Source organism: Nanorana parkeri, unplaced genomic scaffold (assembly GCF_000935625.1).
Source record: "Nanorana parkeri isolate BGI_ZX_2015 unplaced genomic scaffold, ASM93562v1 scaffold193, whole genome shotgun sequence".
NCBI classification, from domain to species: domain Eukaryota; kingdom Metazoa; phylum Chordata; class Amphibia; order Anura; family Dicroglossidae; genus Nanorana; species Nanorana parkeri.
In genome coordinates this window covers 1,140,214-1,160,989 of record NW_017306461.1, presented here as the reverse complement: position 1 = coordinate 1,160,989, position 20,776 = coordinate 1,140,214, and the positions used below count along the sequence as shown (strand labels likewise).

Here is a 20,776-nt window from a genome sequence, read left to right as displayed (position 1 = left end):
GAAAAGTCCCTCAAGCATATCAGACATGGCGTCCAGAGAGCTGACCCAGAGAATTGCCAAGAGATTAGTACCTGGCAACCTATTTAATAAGAAGTCCACCAATCATGGAAAAGTCCCTCAAGCATATCAGACATGGTGTCAAGAGAGGTGACCCAGAGTTGTATATCTTGCAACCTATTTCATAAAAAATCCACCAAGCATTCTACGGAAAAGTCCCTTAAGCATATCAGACATGGTGTCCATAGAGCTGGCCAAGAGTTGGATACCAGGCAACCTGATAAAAAAATCCACCAAGAACATTGTATGGAAAAGTCCCTCAAGCATATCAGACATGGTATCCAGAGAGCTGATGGGTAGAATTGCCAAGAGTTAGATACCTGGCAACCTATTTCATAAAAAATCCACCAAGCAAATTCCATGAAAAAAGGCCCTCAAGTGTATCTGACATTGTGCCCATAGAGTTGCCCAAGGGTTGGATACCTGGCAACCTGATATAAAATCCACCAAGAAAATTCTAGGCAAATGTCCCTTAGGCATATCAGACGTGGTACTCTGAGAGCTGGCCCATAGAATCACCAAGAGTAGGATTTGACTGATCAGATACCACACGCACACAATATTAATAGAACAAAATAGGTAATGAATACAAATGAGAAATTGTTTCGCTGGGATGTCAAAAAAGATGAAATAATAATACTTTAATTTCAAAGACTCACTATTCCTCCATGATTGGTTCACATAATCAGCTGCAAGTCTCTGTACTGTCCCCTCTCTGTATCATTATCACTTTAGCTCATTGAAAGGCAGAGCATGGCTTTATCTGATTGAAATGAACAATTATGATTATTACTTCTGCTGCTCGTCTCCTGTGATTTGCAATAGCTGTAGTTATACCAAGAATAGCTGCAGAACTGGATATCCTTACGTGCCTTGGTATTCATGTCTGTGATCTTATCAACCAGACACAATCATTCTTTCAATGCAGAAATGTTAGAATGATGTCCAACTGGAAAAAAAGGTTTAAAATTAGTAACTGTCTCTGAGCCATCTATTACATTGATCCTTTGTCTTCATGTGAAAGTTTGGTTTAAAATAGTAAACTTAACTCTTAAGCTGAACTCCATGTAGATATAAAAGACACAAATCAGTGCAGCTCTGTAATCACTCATACATCATTAAATATATATTTTGAATGGCAGGCAGTGTAAGTAACTGAATGTGACCTGGTATAAGCCTCTTGCAGTCCCTGTACAGCAGGGCTGGAGTGTGAGAGGAAGAAGCAGCACAAGGAGCTAGTCAGTTCATGTGCTGACAAAATGCATACTGATAGGAGTGGGATGCAGAGTGACAAATAGATGAGCTCATCATGCGCTGCTTCTCCTTTGAGGCAGGTCCAGGATGCAGTGGCTTCAGTAGGTGGGTGCGGCCTGCACCCAAGTAACACCATTGGAGGGGATGACTGTCAGTAATTTGGGGAGGCAGTCACATGCTCCCCCTTCCCAGGAGGATTTTCCTTCTGAATTGAGTGGCAATCTAACCTAATCTCTGGGCATACATAGAAAGTACCCTTGCTGTGGGGCTACCCCTGCACTGCAAGGGTTTAGTGCTCATTTTTGTCTAGGGACTGGAGTAGAGCAGATTTACTTACTTGATCCCTGCTTCCGCCAGCTCCCTTACGGCTGCTAGGCCAGTCCCCGCAGCCTCTTCACCCCCAGGCTCCGGTGGTCTAAGGACTGTTGACACCATCACGTCTAATGCAGGTTCCATAGACCTTCATTAGACATGAGTGTGACTATGATGGGGGATTTTAGTCTGAATATTGCAGAATAGAGTTTGTTTCCCCAGTCAGAGCACCTGCAGGTCTTCATTTAGAACTGACAGGTCCCTTCCCATTTCACATTCCACATTCCACAGAAGAGATGCCCTGGCTGTGATCTTTTATTGCCCAGTCCGACTGAAATTCAAACATATCTCTGCTAATCCTTTTATGGCTGTCGTAATTAAAGGCATGGCACAAGGCCTCCATATATTACCAGTGGACAATTTATATCAACAATCAGGTCTGGAGAGGGGGTGACCTCGCATTCTCTCTAAAAGTCATAAAACCTGAAAATCAAGTTACATTTTATTAATTTGGAATTGGGTGGGGATAGGTAAACAAAAGGTTCATTCTCCGCCTGCTTTCCCGCCCCAACCCTGCCTAGGGGCTGGCTTTGGGACACCCCCTAAGAGGGGCTTAAAAAATATTCTGTGTTGGCAACTAGTGTGGCTCTTGGTTTAAACATCATCGAGGAACTAGAAGTCTGAACATCGCAGAAGAGTTCCCCTTTAATCTTTGGACATTATCTGCTGGAAGTCTGCTGGAAGAAGAGCCCCGCAGACTTCCACTTTGCTTCTTGAACTCTGAACACTGTCAGAACTCACAATTCCAGGACTGTTGAGTATTCTTCTTTTATTCCATTTTATTTTGTTGTTGTATATATATTGTGTCTCTTTTTATTAAATCTTTTTCTGTATATTTTCTGCACCGTTTCTTTTATTAAAGGAGAACTATGGGGCTTTTCCCCATAGTTCTCCTTAGGGTAACGGGAGGACACAAACTAGCGTCCTCCCGTCACCCTAAGCTCAGTATACCGCGAGCTACAGCTCGCAGTATACTGAGACGCTGCAGCGGGAGCGGATCCCGACATCGATGTCGAGATCCGCCCAGCTGCGTGAGTGACAGCTGGCTCTGCCTATCTAGAGGCAGAGCCGGCTGTACCCGCCCCCTCCCCCGTCCATTCCGCCAGTCAGGGCTGGCGGATCGGAGCGGGGAGGGGGGAATCCAGCCCCTCCCCTGTCACGGCAGAGACAGAATCGAGAGGTGAGCGAACGCCGGTATATGTTCGCTCACCTCCCGATCTACTGAGCCGACCTGTGACAGTCTCATTGTCACAGGTCGGCTAGAACTATGAGGTGAGTGAAAAGCACTCACCTCATGGTTCTCCTTTAAAGGACGATATTAAAAATCGTTAAGCTTATCTCTACGCTCTAAATACGAACTTAAAGTATCCTTGCTCTTTGAAGAGCGCTACTGTATAGTGAATCCTGTCATATTCCTGTCTGAGAGGACAGCACTATCACAGGCATTGTTTAAGTGTTTTGAATAGTCGCAGCATTTGCTGGGCATGGTTTGTGTTCCGAAAAACACATGGTGGCAGTGGAAGTTTGGTGGGTAAAGGGTTAACTGCGGAGTTAACCAACCCTGGTGACGATCGCTCTCAGTCTGCTGGCCTGAGATTGTCCCGCGAGCTGGGAAATCTTTGCGCAGGGTGAGGCTGAGAGTGGTATCGCCACGTCCTTGTGACGCTCACGCTCGGTTCGGACTTGTGTATGGTCACGTGGGATTGACGTACAGTGGGTTTGGGCCGGGCGTACGTCACAATGAGGACACCATGAAACAGTCTACAGCCAGAGCAGAGGCGAAGAAGAGAAGAGAGCTGACCACCAGGGAAGCTCCAAGACAAAAAGGAGCACTTAACCCTTGCAGTGCAGGGTAGCTCTATTGCACAGGTACTTTTTTTGCTTGCCCAGAGATGGGCTTAAATCCGAACTCCAGGCAAATATAAAAGACATAAGTTGGACAGTCAGAGTTCCGGGTTTGATTGCGGGCCTAACACAAGGCTGCCTATATCCTTGCAACCAACCATACGGTGAGGTCCATACATCGTTACTGGTTGCTAGAATGCTAACGGCTGGGCTGCACAGCATCACTGGTTGCAAGGATGCCGGTGGGCGCGGCATAACAACCAATTATATTTTGGGGTTGTCTGTGTCCTAGCAACCAAAAGCGACTTGCACAGTGTCATTGGCTAGAATGCTAGCGGCTGGACCGCACAGCCTCATTGGTGTCAAGGATATAGGCAGGCATGCCATAACAAACAAAGACATGGTGGGGCCGCCTGTGTCCTAGCAACTAATGATGCTGTTAAACCCACACAGTGTCACTGGTTGCTAGGATGCTAGCAGCTGGGTTGCACAGCATCATTGGTTGCTAGGATGCAGCCATGTATATTATATCACACATGCTGTGCAGCCTGCGATTGGTTGTTAAGACTCTGGTGACCTCACAGCATCATAGGTTGTTATGGTGTGCCCGCCTGCCTGCATCCTAGCAACCAGTGATGCTGTGTGGGCCCCATAGTGTCTTTGGTTGCTAGGTCACAGACAGAGGTTCAACAGACAGGCAAACTGGCCAGATTCAAACTGTGAAGTTCTTGGGTTGAACTCATGGTCGACCTGAACTCAAAACTCATCCCCATACATTAATAACCTATAGTCTAGACATGTGCGATTCGTTTCATTCCGAATCAAAATTTGGACGAATTTTCCGAATCCCAATGCATCTGAAGGTGTCAGAATCGGAATTTCCATTTCCGAATTTTGGATCCCATCCCATGTGACTTTTCTGGCCAATCAGATGTGTTTGTCGGTTCAATGCATCCGAATGGGTCTGAACATGAATTTTTGTTACGGCAACATGGGAGCCATATACAGTATTTACATACTTAATACTTAAGCTGAGGCTCCTTAGACCTGAATGGCATTCGGGATCCAAATTTCCAAATTGCATTTGGGAGCTCCTGAATTCCATTTGGGTCTGGGAGCCATATACAGTACATATATTACTGCAGCCACAGCTGTAGTAATACATGTACTGTATATGGCTCCCAGACCTGAATGGCATTCGGTAGCTCCCGAATTCTATTCGGAAATTCGGATCCCGAATGCCATTCAGGTCTAAGGAGCCTCAGCTTAAGTATTAATATCTGTATATGGTTTTCTGTGGTATTCGCAACGAATATTCGTAAACTCATCCGAAACTAACGAAAATTCGGATTTTGTCCGAATCCGAAACCCGAACCAAATTGAATTTCGGGTTCCAAATCCCGAAACAACTAAATATCCAAACCAAATGTTTCCGCAGCTTATAAGTCTACTATAGTCTAAATGTGCTGTTACAAATGACTGTTGTGCACTTAATGGTATCACAGCCCCAAATCATGTTATTAGTAAAAATTAGACCCCCATCCCTATAATACTTTGTATAAAACTTTTCAGCATCTCTCACAAACATAATTCTAACATTGGAGATGAAGACCAATTTGGGAATAATCTGTCGGAATTTGCAAACTCTAAGAGACCTTAACTGGGTCCCATGTTAGCAATTGAGAGGCGATACCTGTTCTGTTGCTACGGGGAACAGTTTCCATTTAACAAAAAGCCGGTGAGACATCTGCAAAATGATACAGAAAATAGTCCCCACTGGAACACGTTAAGAATAATTAACTGTCCTGAAAAAAACAATGTGATACAATTAGCCCAGAACTAGCGTATAGAATGATTCACTGAAGATATAATATGCGAGTTATTTATGTTGGAACAGAGACGTAGGCTCTCTGATAGACCGTTATCTCCAGCCAGTCACTGCTTCCTACACTGGTGGATTTTATGCATAATTGCATAATTAAGAACTAGAACATCATATATTATTTCAGAAAATAATGAGCTCCTTCAATGGAACAAAGAAAATAGGATCTTCTTTCACCGAAACGCGTGCGTTGAGACTCATTGCATTTGGCATCTCTTTTAACATTAATTGGCAGTCAATGCACATCAATGCAGGAAAAAAATGTTCATGGTGTATTCTTTTACAGAATGCATTTTATCATGCAATAAGTGTGAATGAGTCCTAAATTAGGACAGCTCAAAACATTTTAGCTGGTTCTGTCATGCTATCTTGACTATTAGGACTCCTAATGGCAGAATCAGGTGAACAGCTAGAAGAAGAAAACTATGAAATAAATACAGATAACACAGCCAGGACCTAAATGTCCACTGCAGCAGCAACAGCATCAGAGCAAGGTCTGGACCACACCCCCGTCTGCTGATTGGACAATGATGGAGCTGAAGAGCCAAAACAAAGACCAAGGAGGTAATCTCCCTGCTTATTATGCACTCTGCTGCTGTCAGCATTCATATGGACCGGTCAGAGCTTTCATACGGCTAAAGACTTTTTCTCTGATCCTATGTGATTGCTTGTCCAATCAACGGTGCTGTCAGGAGGGAGATGGTGAATGAATCACATGCTACACCTTATCCATAAGTCCTGGGTACCCCTCAACACTACTGGCAACTGAATGGAGCAACTTTCTTGTTAAAATAAACTGACCAAAGGGTGTTTTAGATTCGCCATGGTGCTCTGTGGTTTCTTCTGCCAACCTCCACTTCACTAGAGGACACAGTAGTGCCATAGCCCACCCAGCCCACCTCAAGCTAAAATGACACTCGGCGCCGGACAGCATCTTTTGAATGGCTGCTCAGTGTTAGAACTGACAGTGCTGTGCTAGGGGGAGGCTGAGGAGTCTCTCACCTTCAAAAGTGGAAGGCATGCGGCGACCTACTGAACACAGGCTGGTGACCCACTTTTGGTTCACGACTCACCAGTTGAGAACCAAGGCTGTAGACATCTGTTTATATATACAATGCAACCTAATTGCAAACATCTCCTACGCTGTGTCACCTATGGAAATGTTTGGACAATATAAGTGCTACAATGTATATAATCATGATTTTACCAAACAACATAAAGTAAACAGTCATCTCTTCTCTGCAATAAAAACCTATTCTAACAAATCTCTAATCTTAAGGGTTTATGTTGAATTGTTGGAGCCCTGAGCTAAGAAGAAGACTGAGACCATACCAGGCTTTGTTATAATTCCTAATTGGTTGCTGCGTCAATTGTCCCTGTCACTGACTCAGAGTTATTCTATGTATCAGCAGGCATATCCTCCGCACAGCCTTGACTCATTCCTCTCTATACAAATCTCTTCTTTTACATTTATTCCTTTTTATACATTTTATTTCTCCTCTTCTTACAAATGTCTTCCAGACAAAGAGCCGACATTGACGAGCCTATCCTTGTCATTCTATGTCTCATACATGGATCTTGGCTTCCATGTTCTTTCTGCCTCTTGTCTGCTGACAGTTTGATTGTCTTTAATTTTCCTCCACCAAGAACTTTTATTTCACATTCAGAGCAACACTGCTGCACTGAAAGCCGAACTCCAGACAAACAGCTCAATACACAGATGAAGTACATATATGAGAGATCTGGAAATACCTTCCGAAGGATTTGTATTTCTGTCCATCCAGGTCTTAGATTTCCTTAGCTCTGCTGCATAGCGCAGCCTTGTCAGACAGGAGGGGAGACCTAATTTTACTCTGCTGCAGTCAAAGAAGAGCTCCGAGTAAAGAAAAAACTTACCCTTGCACTGGGGCTACCCCTGCACTGCAAGGGTTAAGTGCTAATTTTGTCTAGGGGGCTCATATTAGGCAGATATACTTACCTACATCTAAATGGTCCCAGCATGTCCCATACATGGGCCTGTTATTGGCCAGTTATTGGCAGCTGTGTACGGTCATATAGCATATGTCCAGACTAATGCTGGCCATAGAAGGCTCGAATTTTGTCCAGTTCCTGCTGCATTGGCTCAAATTCGAGGCATAGGTGGCCTTGCAAGGTGCACCCGCCTTGACAAAAGTCAATTTAAAAATTGTCTGAGCTGAGTGAAAACATATCAGCCAGCCAAACAATGAGTGAATCCTCTCAGATTCAGTCCCTGTGCCTCTATATTCAGCTGGCTGTAGGTGCCATGGCTGCTGAATATAATAGCCGGCAGTGGAGAGTCCCTCATCCATGTTGTTTAGTGTGGATGGAGAAATCAAGTCATTTAATAAGTGGAAGGCGGCCATCTTTTACTCTTTCACATACTTGGTTTGTTGGCTGTCTATGCGGATGAACATTTTCCGTAGCTCCTCTTGATTGAGAACTCCGTCAGAAAAATACGTCTGGAATTCTTCAAATGACAGTTTGCCATCATCTGGAACAAAGACAGATAGGTGATAACCATTGATCTCGTATATCAAATACACAATAGAATTTAAAGCCAAACTGCACTTTTTTGGGGGGGAAAAATAATAATGAAAAAATGTGCACTGATTATTTTTTTTCATTGGAGCAAGTAAAGCATTGCAACCGCGATCATTGGAGTTTTAGATTGTAAGCCCTCAGGGGCAGGGCCCTCCTTACCATCTTGTCTTGATTTGTATTGTGATTGTAATGTCTTCCCTATATTGTAAAGCGCTGCGCAAACTGTTGGCACTATATAAATCCTGTATAATAATAATAATTGGAGTATGGGTGCAATGCTCTGGCTCCTGCAGACTCTGTCTACTGTCCCTCTCTATACCCTTGTATGGACATTAAGTAATATGGACGGCAAGAAGAATAAATGGACTACAAGTGTGGTGACATTGCCACACTTGTATTCTAACGGGGAACTACAAGTCACTCTGCCGCGGTAGCTAATGGAACTTGTAGCTTCTCCATTCACAGATCAAATCAAATGGCAGATGGGTGTTTTATTTAGTTCAACAATTCTGAATTTTTAAGTGTACTTCCATTTTTGCAGTCATGTTTGAGTGGTTGCAATTTGACCATATTTCATGTTACACCCTGAATATAGGGGTAACTTTTAAAAGTGAATTTAGCCTTTAAGCGTACTACATCTGTGCTGGGGTAATGGGTGAAAATCCAATTGGAGAATTGCTTGTGATCATTTTCAAGTGCAAGGGCATCCTTAAGGTGGACCTAGAACTCTGAAGGGTCAGGGAAACATTCTCCAGCTGCTCATAGATTCTGCTGTAAGTATTTGGAGGGAGGGTTCCACTTTTACTTTTAGATACAGAGCAGCAAGGCGGAAGGGGACAAGGTTCTAACAATGGTTTGGGTACACTATAGAGATGCTCCCCAGGCAGGTGTTAAAAAACACCAATGAATCCAATTATGTATTAGTTAAATAAACAAGCCTATGTTCCTGAATCTGGCTTTATCTGTGACTCCTTTAATATTGCAAGAAATCAGATTGGATGGGGTGGGGCAGCACTGGACTAATCAGGTTTCTATTGCTTTGCACAGTGCCATCTGTTTAACCGTGTGCAAATGCTTGCGGGACAGGAGAGCAAAGGGTTTACCTCATGGGTGTGCCACTGACCCCTTCACCAGCCATTCTCAGGCTGGGCTATGTCCTGGACCAATCTAAGCTGCTTGAATGCAGTGTATTCCGCCACAGAGCTCCAGGACCTGGCTATGCTATGCACCGTGGGTTCCTAGGTCACTGGTTGAACAGAATAGTAAATGTTTTGATAAGCAGAAGAATTCAAGTTTTAAGGCATTTCAAGGTATTTCCAACTGAACTTCAGATAAAATATTATGTCTGATGTCAGAAAATCTCTAAAACTGTTAAAACTGAAATCTAGTCAAACAGGTTAATACACAGCTAAAATACAGATTAGGGCAGGGGTGCTCATTAGGTAGATCGTGATCTACCAGTAGCTTTCAAAGCTGATGCTGGTAGAACATGAAGGGTGTGAATGGTGGCCCCTTTATTCCATTTTGGTATCTTTAAGGTGCCCGCACACCTTACGATAATCGTACGATAATCGCTGGAAATCACACGATCGTACGATTATCGTAAGGTGTGTGGAAGCCGTGCAACCTCTACTACTGTAAGGTCGCACGACTTTTATCTTACGAACATGTTCGAAAACCCGCTGAGAATCATACGATTTTCGGCGGGTGTGTAGCATGTTCGTAAGATAAAAGCCGGACGGGCCAGTGTGCGCAAGCGCTTTTATTTAGCTGTGCACACATGATTACCTATTAGCCTGAGTCTGCTGAGCCAAGCTCCCTGACACCTTTCTGGTGGATACTGGTGGTTGAAGTGCTATGTATTACATCAAAGAATATTAGTTTACACAGCCTGTTGCACTACACTGTTTGCAAAATACAGCAAGGTGAGCCAGGAGAGAGAGAGAGGAGAGACAACCAGGGGAGAGAGCGTTAGGAGAGAGAGCGGGGAGAGACAGCCAGGGTAGAGAGAGGAGAGACAGCCAGGAAAGAGAGAGAGAGAGGAGAGACAGCTAGGGGAGAGAGCAAGGAGAGACAGCCAAGAGAGGGAAGATAGACAGCCAGGAGAGAAAACGAGGAATGACAGCCAGGAGAGAGAGAGCGAGGGAGGTTTTTTTTTCGTTGGTAGATCTCATGTAGCTCGTCATTTGAAAAGTAGATCTTAACACAAAAAATGGTGGTCACCCGGGGATTAGAGAATTAGGGCTGAGGAATACAGGGGGCATATCTGTTATATTACAGAGTGCACAGGACAGTGGCATTAGTGTTGAGCAAGAGAGGAGGCGTGTCTGTTATATTACAGAGTAGACATGTGCACCGGCAAAAAATTTGTTTAGTTTCGTTGTGATTCTGATTTTGCGTTATTTAGTTTTTCGGAATTCTGGTCCGAAAGTCCATTCGTTTCGGGATTCAGACGAAATTCGTTAGCGGTAGTCTGTACGAAATTCCGTTTCGTTTGTTTGTCGCAGCAAAGTGACATTTGAGGGGAAAATTTTTGATTTTTTTTTCTCAAATGTCACTTTGCTGCAACGAAATTTCGTCCAACAAAACGAAATTTCATACAGACTACCGCTAACGAATTTCGGAGTCGGGAATTCGGATTCGTTTGCATTCGTTATAGCTGTAATTTCCAAAATCTCGTCCAAATTTCGATTCGGAACAAAACGAATCGCACATGTCTATTACAGAGTGCACTGGACAGTGGTGTTGGGGCTGAGGAAGAGAAGGGGCATAGCTTACAGAATGCACCAGGCATGAGATGTCTATTCTGCCAAAAAACAATCTTCCTTTAGGTGCCCATACACTGCACGATTATCGTACGATAATCGTATGCGATCGGGTTTTCGTACGATAATCGAGCAGTGTGAACGGAGACGTGCGACCGTTTCTACTGTACGGTCGCACGTCTTCTGTCGAACCAGCATGTTCGAAAACCAGCCGGGAATCGTACGATTCTCGGCTGGTTAGAACGGTGCTCGGAAGATAAATGCTGAACGGGCCGGTGTGCGCACGCGCACACTGCCCGTTCAGCATTGCGGTCATCGGAAGCCCGCCCCTCAGGAGGGCGGGCTTGCGATGATCGAGAGTGCGATCTGCCTGTCCAAGATAGGCAGATCGTACGTTTTTTTAATCCCTTTACAACCATCGCAAGACTAAAGTCTTGCGATGGTTGTAGAGTGTATGGCCACCTTTTTGCTGCTAGCAGATTTTGATCTCACCCGGAACTGTCAGGGTTATCCTAAGCTTCAGCTAGCAGGCAAAGGTCTAATAATTATTAACCCGCAGGGGTTAATAATATGGATAGTCTTCCCGCAGTGCCTGGGACTGATGCCGCAGGGGTTAATAATATGTATAGTCTTCCCGCAGCGCCTGAGACTGATGCCGCAGGGGTTAATAATATGGATAGTCTTCCCGCAACACCTGGGACTGATACTACAGGGGTAATAATATGTATAGTCTTCCCGCAGCGCCTGGGACTGATACTACAGGGTTAATAATATGGATAGTCTTCCCCCAGCACCTGGGACTGATACCGCAGGGGTTAATAATATGGATAGTCTCCCCGCAGTGCCTGGGACTGATGCCGCAGGGGTTAATAATATGGATAGTCTTCCCGCAGGGCCTGGGGCTGATGCCGCAGGGGTTAATAATATGGATAGTCTTCCCGCAGCGCCTTGGACTGATGCCGCAGGGGTTAATAATATGGATAGTCTTCCCGCAGCGCCTGGGACTGATACCGCAGGGGTTAATAATATGTATAGTCTTCCCGCAGCGCCTGGGACTGATACCGCAGGGGTTAATAATATGTATAGTCTTCCCGCAGTGCCTGGGACTGATACCGCAGGGGTTAATAATATGTATAGTCTCCCCGCAGTGCCTGGGACTGATACCGCAGGGGTCCAGGTTGACAGCACGGATCTGACACTCACCATTTTTGTCTGCCCTCCGGAATATCTGTAAAAAAAAAAAAAAAAAGTTTATTGTTTTAGAACAAAAATGTAACATATTGCAGCTTAGCAGCCCTCTGATTTGGTGTCTGCATTAGTTTTCCTTTTCCAGGCTGAGTACATTTTTCTACGAGTACAGAAGAAGAAACTGCGTGTCCCTGTAACTTCCTTTGCACTGAACTGAAATGTCAATTTTATCGGCTCTTACCAGTTCTCTTTTGGGAACTACAAGACACATTCCCCCATGTAATGGAAATTAGGTGTGGGGGGGTGTTTAAAGTCCAAATCAGGAGGGCAGCCTAGGGTGACAACGCTGATCCTCTATAGATACAGTACAGTGAGCGTTGTCACCCTAGGACAGGAAGTGTGTTACTGGCAGGATCACCGGGTGACTAAAGGAATATAGTGCGGCCACCACATTGTAGAACTAGTAAGCTGCGGATCACCGGGTGACTGTAAAGCAATATAGTGCGGCCAGCACAATGTAGAACTACTAAGCTGCGATATGTTCCTGGGTTTCCATACACTTTAGTCATAAGCTGAAATACATGGGCTGCCAGAGAGAACATTCTGAGAATCCAGGTCGCCTGGCTGTTGGACGGGTTCTCTGGATGGGAAGTTCGTTCACATCTCCAGCCATTGGCTGTGGCCATTATAAGAGGGACTCCATCCACTAGTTGGCCTTCCCGGGAAAGATGATAGAAGACGGCCCACACCCCGCAGTCATCATTAAGGCTGGGTTCACACCTGCACTACTGCGCACGACATCCAGGACAGCGATTGCCGCACGGCCCCATTGATTTCAATGGGGTGACATCAATGGTTTAACCGCGATCGTGTTCACTTGCACGGGAAACCGCCCAGTGCGACTGGGGAGCCATTAGAAAATAATGGCACCCACAGCGCAATCGGTTCATACCTAGGCGACTCCCGACCGTGCAGCAATCGTGCACAAAACCGCGCGCCCACAGGGATTACCCCCTCCCCTCTCCGATGCTCCAGCGCTGAGTGGAGGAACGGACAGGGCAGGGGGCGGGCACAACTGGCTTTGCCTCTAGATAGGCAGAGCAAGCTGTCACTCACACAGCTGGGTGGATCTCCATAGTAATGTCGGGATCTGTCCTGGCTGCGGCGGTCTCGGTATACCATAAGCTGTAGCTCGCAATATACTGAGCTTTGGGTCACGGGAGGAGATTAGTATATGTCCTCCCGTGATCCTAAAGAGAACTATGGGGAAAACCACTTACCCCCGCAATGTTCTCTTTTAAGTAGAACTGAAGCCAAAACTTTTCTTGTTTCATTTTAGATAGAGTAAGGGAGGGTTATAAATAGGGATGCCCCGGTGACGATACCAAGTATTGGGATGAGAACTCGTACCCGCTCAAATTCTCCAATACTTATCCCGATACCGGAACTTCGTGTCAGAGGGAGATTTCCTTTGACCGCCAGTGCCGTGAGGGAACATGGAAGCCAGCTTCCCGGCCAATCAGGAAGCCAGTCTGTGGTTAATGACTCGCAGCCCTGTTTCCTGATTGGCCGTGAAGCCGGCTCCATGCTTTTTGGCCAGCTCCATGCTGATTTGCCGGGAAGCCGGATTCCCAACAAATCAGCATCGAGCCGACCAAACAGTGTGGAAACGGCTTCCTGGCCAATCAGGAAGCAGGGCTATGAGTCATTACCCACGGACTGGCTTCCTGATTGGCTGGGAAGCCAACTCCATTCTGATTGGCTGGAATACTGGCTTCCCGGGCCAATCAGCATGGAGTGCGGCTGTGCACCTGCGCGGACACCCTATGCCACAAGCACCGACGAGAGTTGGAGAACCCGACAATTTCAAAGCCGCACAGAGACACCTACAGGAAGTGGAGAAGTCAAGGAGGATTGCAAAAACTGTGACGGCTGCCGCACGCGCACCAGCGCCATCTCGTCGAATTTTACAATGGATATGACATCACGAGTTGGAGATCTCGACGAGTTGGAGATCTCAACAGAACACCGGCTCCATGTTACCGGAAGTACTGATATCGGCGAGTACCGAAAAATAAATATGGAAAGACGGTATCGGTGCATCTCTAGTTATAACCATAACCTCTGCCAGCTATTTTCTTTGTCATCTGTGTCCCATTGGGAAGATGTCCCTTCACTTCCTGTCGGACAAATACAACAGGAAGTGAGAGGAAATCCCTCCAAAGGGAGGGAAGTCCCTGGTGGTCAGCAGGGTCAACACAACTAGTGTCCCCATTGGAAGATGTCCCATCAATTCCTGTTCCGATGGGATTTTATTTTACTTTCAATGATTATGGTCCCCAGGACAATAGAGGGGGTGAACCTTCCTGTCGGGGACACAGACAGCAAGAAAAACCTGACCGGGGTTCTAATTTCTCTCCACGTTTTCCAAAACGAAAGAAAAAGTTTTGGCCTCAGTTGCTATGTAAGGTATATCCTAATACTAAATGTTCTGCGGGTCGTTGCGGAGTGGACCATGGCTCCATCCCAGAAATATTGTATTCATTATTAAAGGTCTGGAAGCCATTAGAGCTCCTAGATCAGCAGCAGTGAGCCGACATTACTGGGGCATTCTACGTGACAGCCTATTCCGTGGTGCGTTGCAGTGCCATTCCTAGTGACCGGCGCTCTAATACACTGTACAGTAGCGGTCAGCGGTAATGTGCTTACGCATGTGTGTTAATGCAACACAGAATTTAAAGGGGAACATCCAAGTAACATAACTCATACCGCCGTCACTTCTGCAAGGTTTGGACCCAGATGTTATATTAATTCGCTCACAACGTCAATCAGCAGATGACAGATGGAAGCGGGTGACAGATTTGTCAATGTAACAGTGAAAATTGAGGCGAATCCACGTCACTGACAGACTACTTATTGGTGAGAATGAGTTAAAGCTCCACTCCAAGATAAGCAAGTATTGTCCTCATACAAGACTCATGTGTATTCTTCCTTGAATCTCGGTGAGCTTTGTGTATTTCTTCCAGATCTGTGCAGTGCAATCATCCAGAGTTCCTTGTAATAAAGACCGCTCACTGCTGCTCTCTCTCCTTGTTCAGGGTGACTGATCTTATCTCCGCCCCTTCCTGTAATAAAGACCGGTCACTGCTGCTCTCTCTTCTTGTGCAGGGTGACTGGTCTTGTTTCCGCCCCCTCCTGTAATAAAGACCGGTCACTGCTGCTCTCTCTTCTTGTGTAGGGTGACTAGTCTTGTCTCCGCCCTCCTGTAATCAAGACTGGTCACTGCTACTCTCTCTTGTTGTGCAGGGTGACTGGTCTTGTCTCCGACCCCTCCTGTAATAAAGACCAGTGACTGCTGCTCTTTTTCCTTGTGCGGGGTGAATGGTCTCCGCCCCCTCCTGTAATAAAGACTGCTCACTGCTGCTCTCTCTCCTTGTGCAGGGTGACTGGTCTTGTCACCACCCCCTCCTGTCTGATAGGCCCCTCCCACAGCTATGGTATCTGCACAGGCTACGTTCAGCACAGTGAGGATGTCATTGCTACTTTTAAGAGTAATATTCGGATTTGTAAAGACATTTGCTGCACACAAAGTGGATGTATATCCTTTGTGGCTATAAAATATTTTTCAATGGAAGTTTTTTTGTCCGGAGTTCCTTTTTAAACTGAACCTGATTTAACCAATTACAGTGTTCATATTCAGATCTGTAAACACTTTCATGCATAGTGTGTGGCCCGTGAACAGTATGGCTGCCTTGCGTCACTGGGACTCATGTCATTGCTGAGCCTGATGAAGGGGGCCCTGCGTGGCCCCAAAAAGTGCTCGTTCTGGTGACATGATGTTCCAATAAACGAACACTTTAGACTTTAACACTATCGGTGTGCTGGTGACATTCGTTTATTTTGTACTGGGACTCTGGTTCCCATCCCAGCAGCACCCCATGGGAATTTTTTTGCGCTCGTGTACAGGGACGTCGTCTGCCTGCGTTTGAAATGCCCATCAAACACAGGAGAGCAGATTCCCGTGGTACAGTGTGGATGACAGTTCTAAGGCTACGTTTGACCTGCTTTGCATTGCACATCTCTGGATGAAGCAGAGATGTGTTTGCATTGCAACCAAAGCAGGTCAGACACAGCCTTTTGCGTATGAGTTGTGCTGCCTTCGAATATAATAACCAGCCTTTGACAGCCGTGTCCTTGCACACAAGCCCTTTTGTGTAGATTTGTTGAAGGTCGTCAGCTTTCCTCCCACCATCCGAGCGGCTTCCGGATAAATTGGACTCAAATTGAGTGTAGGTGTTGTTTGTATGACGGTGCCAGAGGCAGTAGATTGGAAGCTCCAATAATAAAGGCTTGACTATGAAACGCTGGGTTATATGTGTACACTGTGCAAACGTGCAACAAGTAAGACACACAATGCACCTGACTTTCAAGGCAATGTAGATTTGTGTGTCCATGACCCACAAGTGATACGCGAGCCGTGGTTATTCTTCACAATGACTCAGGCACAGTGACGGCTTCTTTCTGTCCTTTCATTAGAAGCACCTTTAGTACATACAAAGTGCACTGAGCTTATTGCAAGCAGGTAAAGGCAATGCAGAAGAGTGCCCAGTGCTATTGACTGAAATGGCTTTTATTATTTTTAGTGGACTTGCCTGGACAGAACTGACTGGACCTTTAAAGGCCCGGCCCAGGGGCAGCAGGGGTGTGGAATTCCTATCTCCCGATGCCCAGGACATGCAGTTCCAGGCGACGGGCGGGTAGTTGTTTTCTACATTTAGCCCTGCTTTGGGGAAAGGGAAGACGAGTGTTTTGTACAAGTGATCTCGGCGATGTTGCCGGGATCACTTGTATGCAGCCTGTATACAGGGGGGGCGCATTGAGGTACCTGGCATTGGGGCAGCAGAGAGAGTAAATCCGGCCCTGGATGTGGCCATTATAAGGCGTTATCCGGCCCTGGATGTGGCCATTATAAGGCGTTATCCGGCCCTGGATGTGGCCATTATAAAGTGTTATCCGGCCCTGGATGTGGCCATTATAAGGTGTTATCCGGCCCTGGATGTGGCCTCTTCCTCCTGGATTGTATTTTATATAATGGAGAATGGAACAGGAGGAGCTGGAGCACACAAAGGTGGATGGGAACAAAGTCAGGAATTATGGCACTAAGATCTCATAGTTGGAGTATTCAAGACATATAAGCAGCCAGGAGGAGGTGAGAACGAGGCACTGGACATAGTAGAGGTATTCGGTGGAGTGTCTATGCTTCGGCCCAATGGCCTGGGTTTGACACTGTCCTTCCTTCTGGAGGGGGGGCTACTTTTGTTCCCCATGGTCCCTGTGTGTGTTGTAAAGTAGCCACCGCTCCAAGCTCGCTCCCGTGATGGACTACAATATCACGTCTAATTGACTAATTTGTATTGAGATTGTAGTCCATCCTCGTTGTGAGCTTGGAGCGTTGGCTACTCTACAACACACACAGGGACCATGGGGAACAGTAGTAGCCATCCTCCAGAAGGAAGGACAGTGTCGGCACAAATTCAGAGATCATTTGAGTCTCTACAGCCGAGTGATACACAAATAAGATACTTTTTTGGTAAAAGTTAAGGTACTTGAATGCATTTTTAACATGCAACCCTGTGTTTTGTGTGGCTTTAAGCAATCCTTCTCCATCGGGGCTTAAGCAATTCCTTGCAAAGCTGTCTATTGATGACGCACACTGACTACCAATTTTTTTACATTAATACACAAGCCCGGGCTCCAGTGTGTGCAAGGAATTGCATAAGCACCAATGAAGGAGGAGCCCCCGAAATGAGCTCTTGTCATCTCCATGATAATTGTGGAATCAGTAAAATACTGTCCTGGACTCTTAGTAGTAGTTTTGGCACACTAGTGCTTGACTTTATAAGAAGCCAGGGGCAACCTCAGGCCAGCCAGCTCCATATATAACTGCGTATCAGTTCTGGATAAATGAATGGGGACATCAATAACCTGCACTTGAGACCATATACATCAAATCATATGGCAATAATGCTGTCAAAAGCCACTTAGGATTTGATGTGTATGGTTTAAAATGCTGGGAAGTCCCATTTATGTATCCTATATATAGACTTTTTAAGAGAGAGGTCAGCACCAGACCAAAGACTACATATAGTAAAATGAACAACATCCACTCTCTACAATGAAAACATTCTACATATCACTTTTGGGTGAAATGACCCTTCAATCCAGCCATTCCCAACCTTTTTACCCATCCTAGGGAAGTCCTTCTGAGACCATTTTGCTGGGGGTCAGAGAGAAAAATGCAACCATTGGTGGTCAGGATGCCATCCTTTCTGCCATCTAAAAAGACCATTGATGTCATGCTGCTGCCTCTGCCAAGTGGTGTTGGATCTATGTAGGTATCATCAGAAGGGGGGTGGGGAGTCAATCAGTCACAGCTCAAGGAACCCCTAACAACCTCTGGAGAAACCCTAGTGTACCACTGAACCCTGGATGAGAATGTTTGATCTTATCTATATTAATCAGTCCAACAAAAATTATATAATTGACATGTTTGAGCTTCAGTAGAGCTGCCATTATAATGTCTATATTCTATCTCATTTTCATTTGGAAGGTGCACATGTACACTCACACATTATAATACTCTCCCCATACTGATACCAAACACACAAGATACATCCATAAGAAAAGGACACTCACATCTCGGAATATTGATAGATCCTGCTTGGCAATCTCCGGCGGGGCGGTCAGGGGTTGGTCCTTGTTGAAATGTTTAGCAGACAACAGGCACATGGTGATCAGCTCAGTACAGGACATCATGATGCTGCTCTTAATAAAGTGATTTTGCAGTCAATGAAAGCGTCTGATCAAGTAGGGTGAAGATGCGGTCTTTGGGACACTAGGAATTAAAGTGGTACCCAGAGATCCAGGGATGGATGCAGATTCAGATTACAGCAAGGAGATCTACGCAAGGCGCTCAGCATACACTTGAGATAGGAGTTGTAGGAGTGGGATCGATCAAACCCGGGGAAAAGTCTTGTGGATGAGATGCAGTTTGGTGCTCTGCGGTCCTAAAAGTAGTTGCTGTATCAGGATACGATCCTGTCCATGCAATGCAGAGGAGGGATGTGGTCTCCAGGCTACAGCCAGCAGATCGGGGATGTGACAGTGCTAGGCAGTTGTAATTAGCCTGCTGATGAGAGAATATCGGTTCTGTGCAGCATCCAGTCTGAGCCCCCTCTGCCTTCACACTGCAATGCTACATGATGGGACGAGGGATGCTACAGCTCAATTAGACGTTCTCCCCCTACAAATCCTGGCCCAGCCTTCTCATTCTGATTGGCTGGACTGTATTCTTCTCTGATTGCCTTTATATCAAAAAGGCTTGCAGTTATCCCTAAGGAGGAAGGTAAAGCAATGACACATGTGTGCAACATAATACAATTAATATGACTACACTTCTGGTGAATTAGATACTAACGTTGCTTAAAGCCCATCCCGGGGGAAAACCAAAAAACTACCCTTGTAGTAGGGCTACCCGGCACTGGAAGGGTTAAGTTCTCCTTTATGCCTAGGGGAGTAAAGCACTTTTACTTACTTCATCACCGCTCCTCCGGCGCTCTGCTCTCTCCCCTCCGTTCTGGCTGATGGACTGTTCCTCAGCATCCTCACATCTAACGTAAGTCTATGAAACCTGTATTACAGGTAATGACGCAGAAAGAAGGCTGTGGGTACCGCCAGAGCTCAGACGGTGAGAGGGAGAAGCAGAAACTCAAGGAGCCAATTAGTTGTGCTGCAGTACAAGGAGCATGCTGATAGGAAGAGAGAGTCGGGTGACAGAGAGAGGAGCTCATCAGTCTGCTGCTTCTCCTTTCACTGTCCAGTTACAGGTTGTGGGTGGGGAGTAAAAGTAAAACTGCAGCAGAGAAAGATTAGGTCCCCTTCTTTGGTCAGGTGCGGCTGTGTGGTAGACAAATACAAATTCCTTGGCGGGTGAAGCAGCTCCCATATATACATTTTATCTATGTATTTAGCTGTCAGCTTTATGAGACGCTGCAAGTTCCCTAAATGGATTCAAATGGCTGTACCCTGCAATAGAAGAGGTAGTATACTTACCTCGCTGGTGGCTCGTGTTCACTACCTGCAACCTGTCAGACTCCTCAGCATTTGACACTTTCATGACTGATGGATGTCCTTAACCACTTCAAGACCAGGTGTTTAGACCCCCTTCCGGGCCAGGCCATTTTTCAGTGTTCAGCGCTGCGGTACTTTGACTGACGTTTATTCCGTCATGCAACGCTGTACTGAAATGAATTTTATACCATTGTTTAAGGACATATAGAGCTTTATTTTGGTGGTATTTATTCACCACTGGGGTTTTTTTTTAAATTATAATTAGGAAAAATTACAGAAAATTTTGAAAATTCCGACGGATCGCTTGTATGGTATCAGGCATCGCTGCCTATTTTTAAAAAACGGCAATTTCCCGCTCGCGCGCGCCGCGCGTATCTGAGCGGACGTCTGAAGACGCCCGCTCAGATCTAGAGAGCTCCGGGCCGGCCGTTTTTCTACTACGGCCGGCCCGGAGGCAGTTAAAGGAGAACTATGGGGTTAGGGCTTTTCCCCATAGTTCTCCTTAGGATAACGGGAGGACACAAACTAGCGTCCTCCCGTCACTCTAAGCTCAGCTGTAGCTCGGGGTATACTGAGATGCCGCAGCTGAAGCATATCCCGACAATTATGTCTGGATCCGCCTAGCTGCGTGAGTGACAGCTGGCTCTGCCTATCTAGAGGCAGAGGCCAGCTGTACCCGCCCCCTCCCCGTCCGTTCCTCCAGTCAGCGCTGGAGGATCGG

At 46.0% G+C, this 20,776-nt stretch overlaps 1 protein-coding gene across 2 annotated transcripts in view; it reads right to left on the bottom strand.

Annotated features, from left to right (window-relative positions):
• NECAB3 (N-terminal EF-hand calcium binding protein 3) overlaps window positions 1–19,137 on the bottom strand; it is a 56,732-nt gene extending 37,595 nt beyond the window's left edge. For both annotated transcript variants that reach the window (XM_018555351.1, XM_018555350.1), the window contains exons 1-3: window positions 18,622–19,137; window positions 11,941–11,965; window positions 7,814–7,922 (exon numbers count right to left, since the gene is read on the bottom strand). In XM_018555351.1, coding sequence (XP_018410853.1) covers window positions 7,814–7,922; window positions 11,941–11,965; window positions 18,622–18,741 — 254 coding nt within the window. In that variant the 5' untranslated portion in view covers window positions 18,742–19,137. The remainder of the gene's footprint in view (window positions 1–7,813; window positions 7,923–11,940; window positions 11,966–18,621) is intronic.
• Window positions 19,138–20,776: the final 1,639 nt, after the last annotated feature.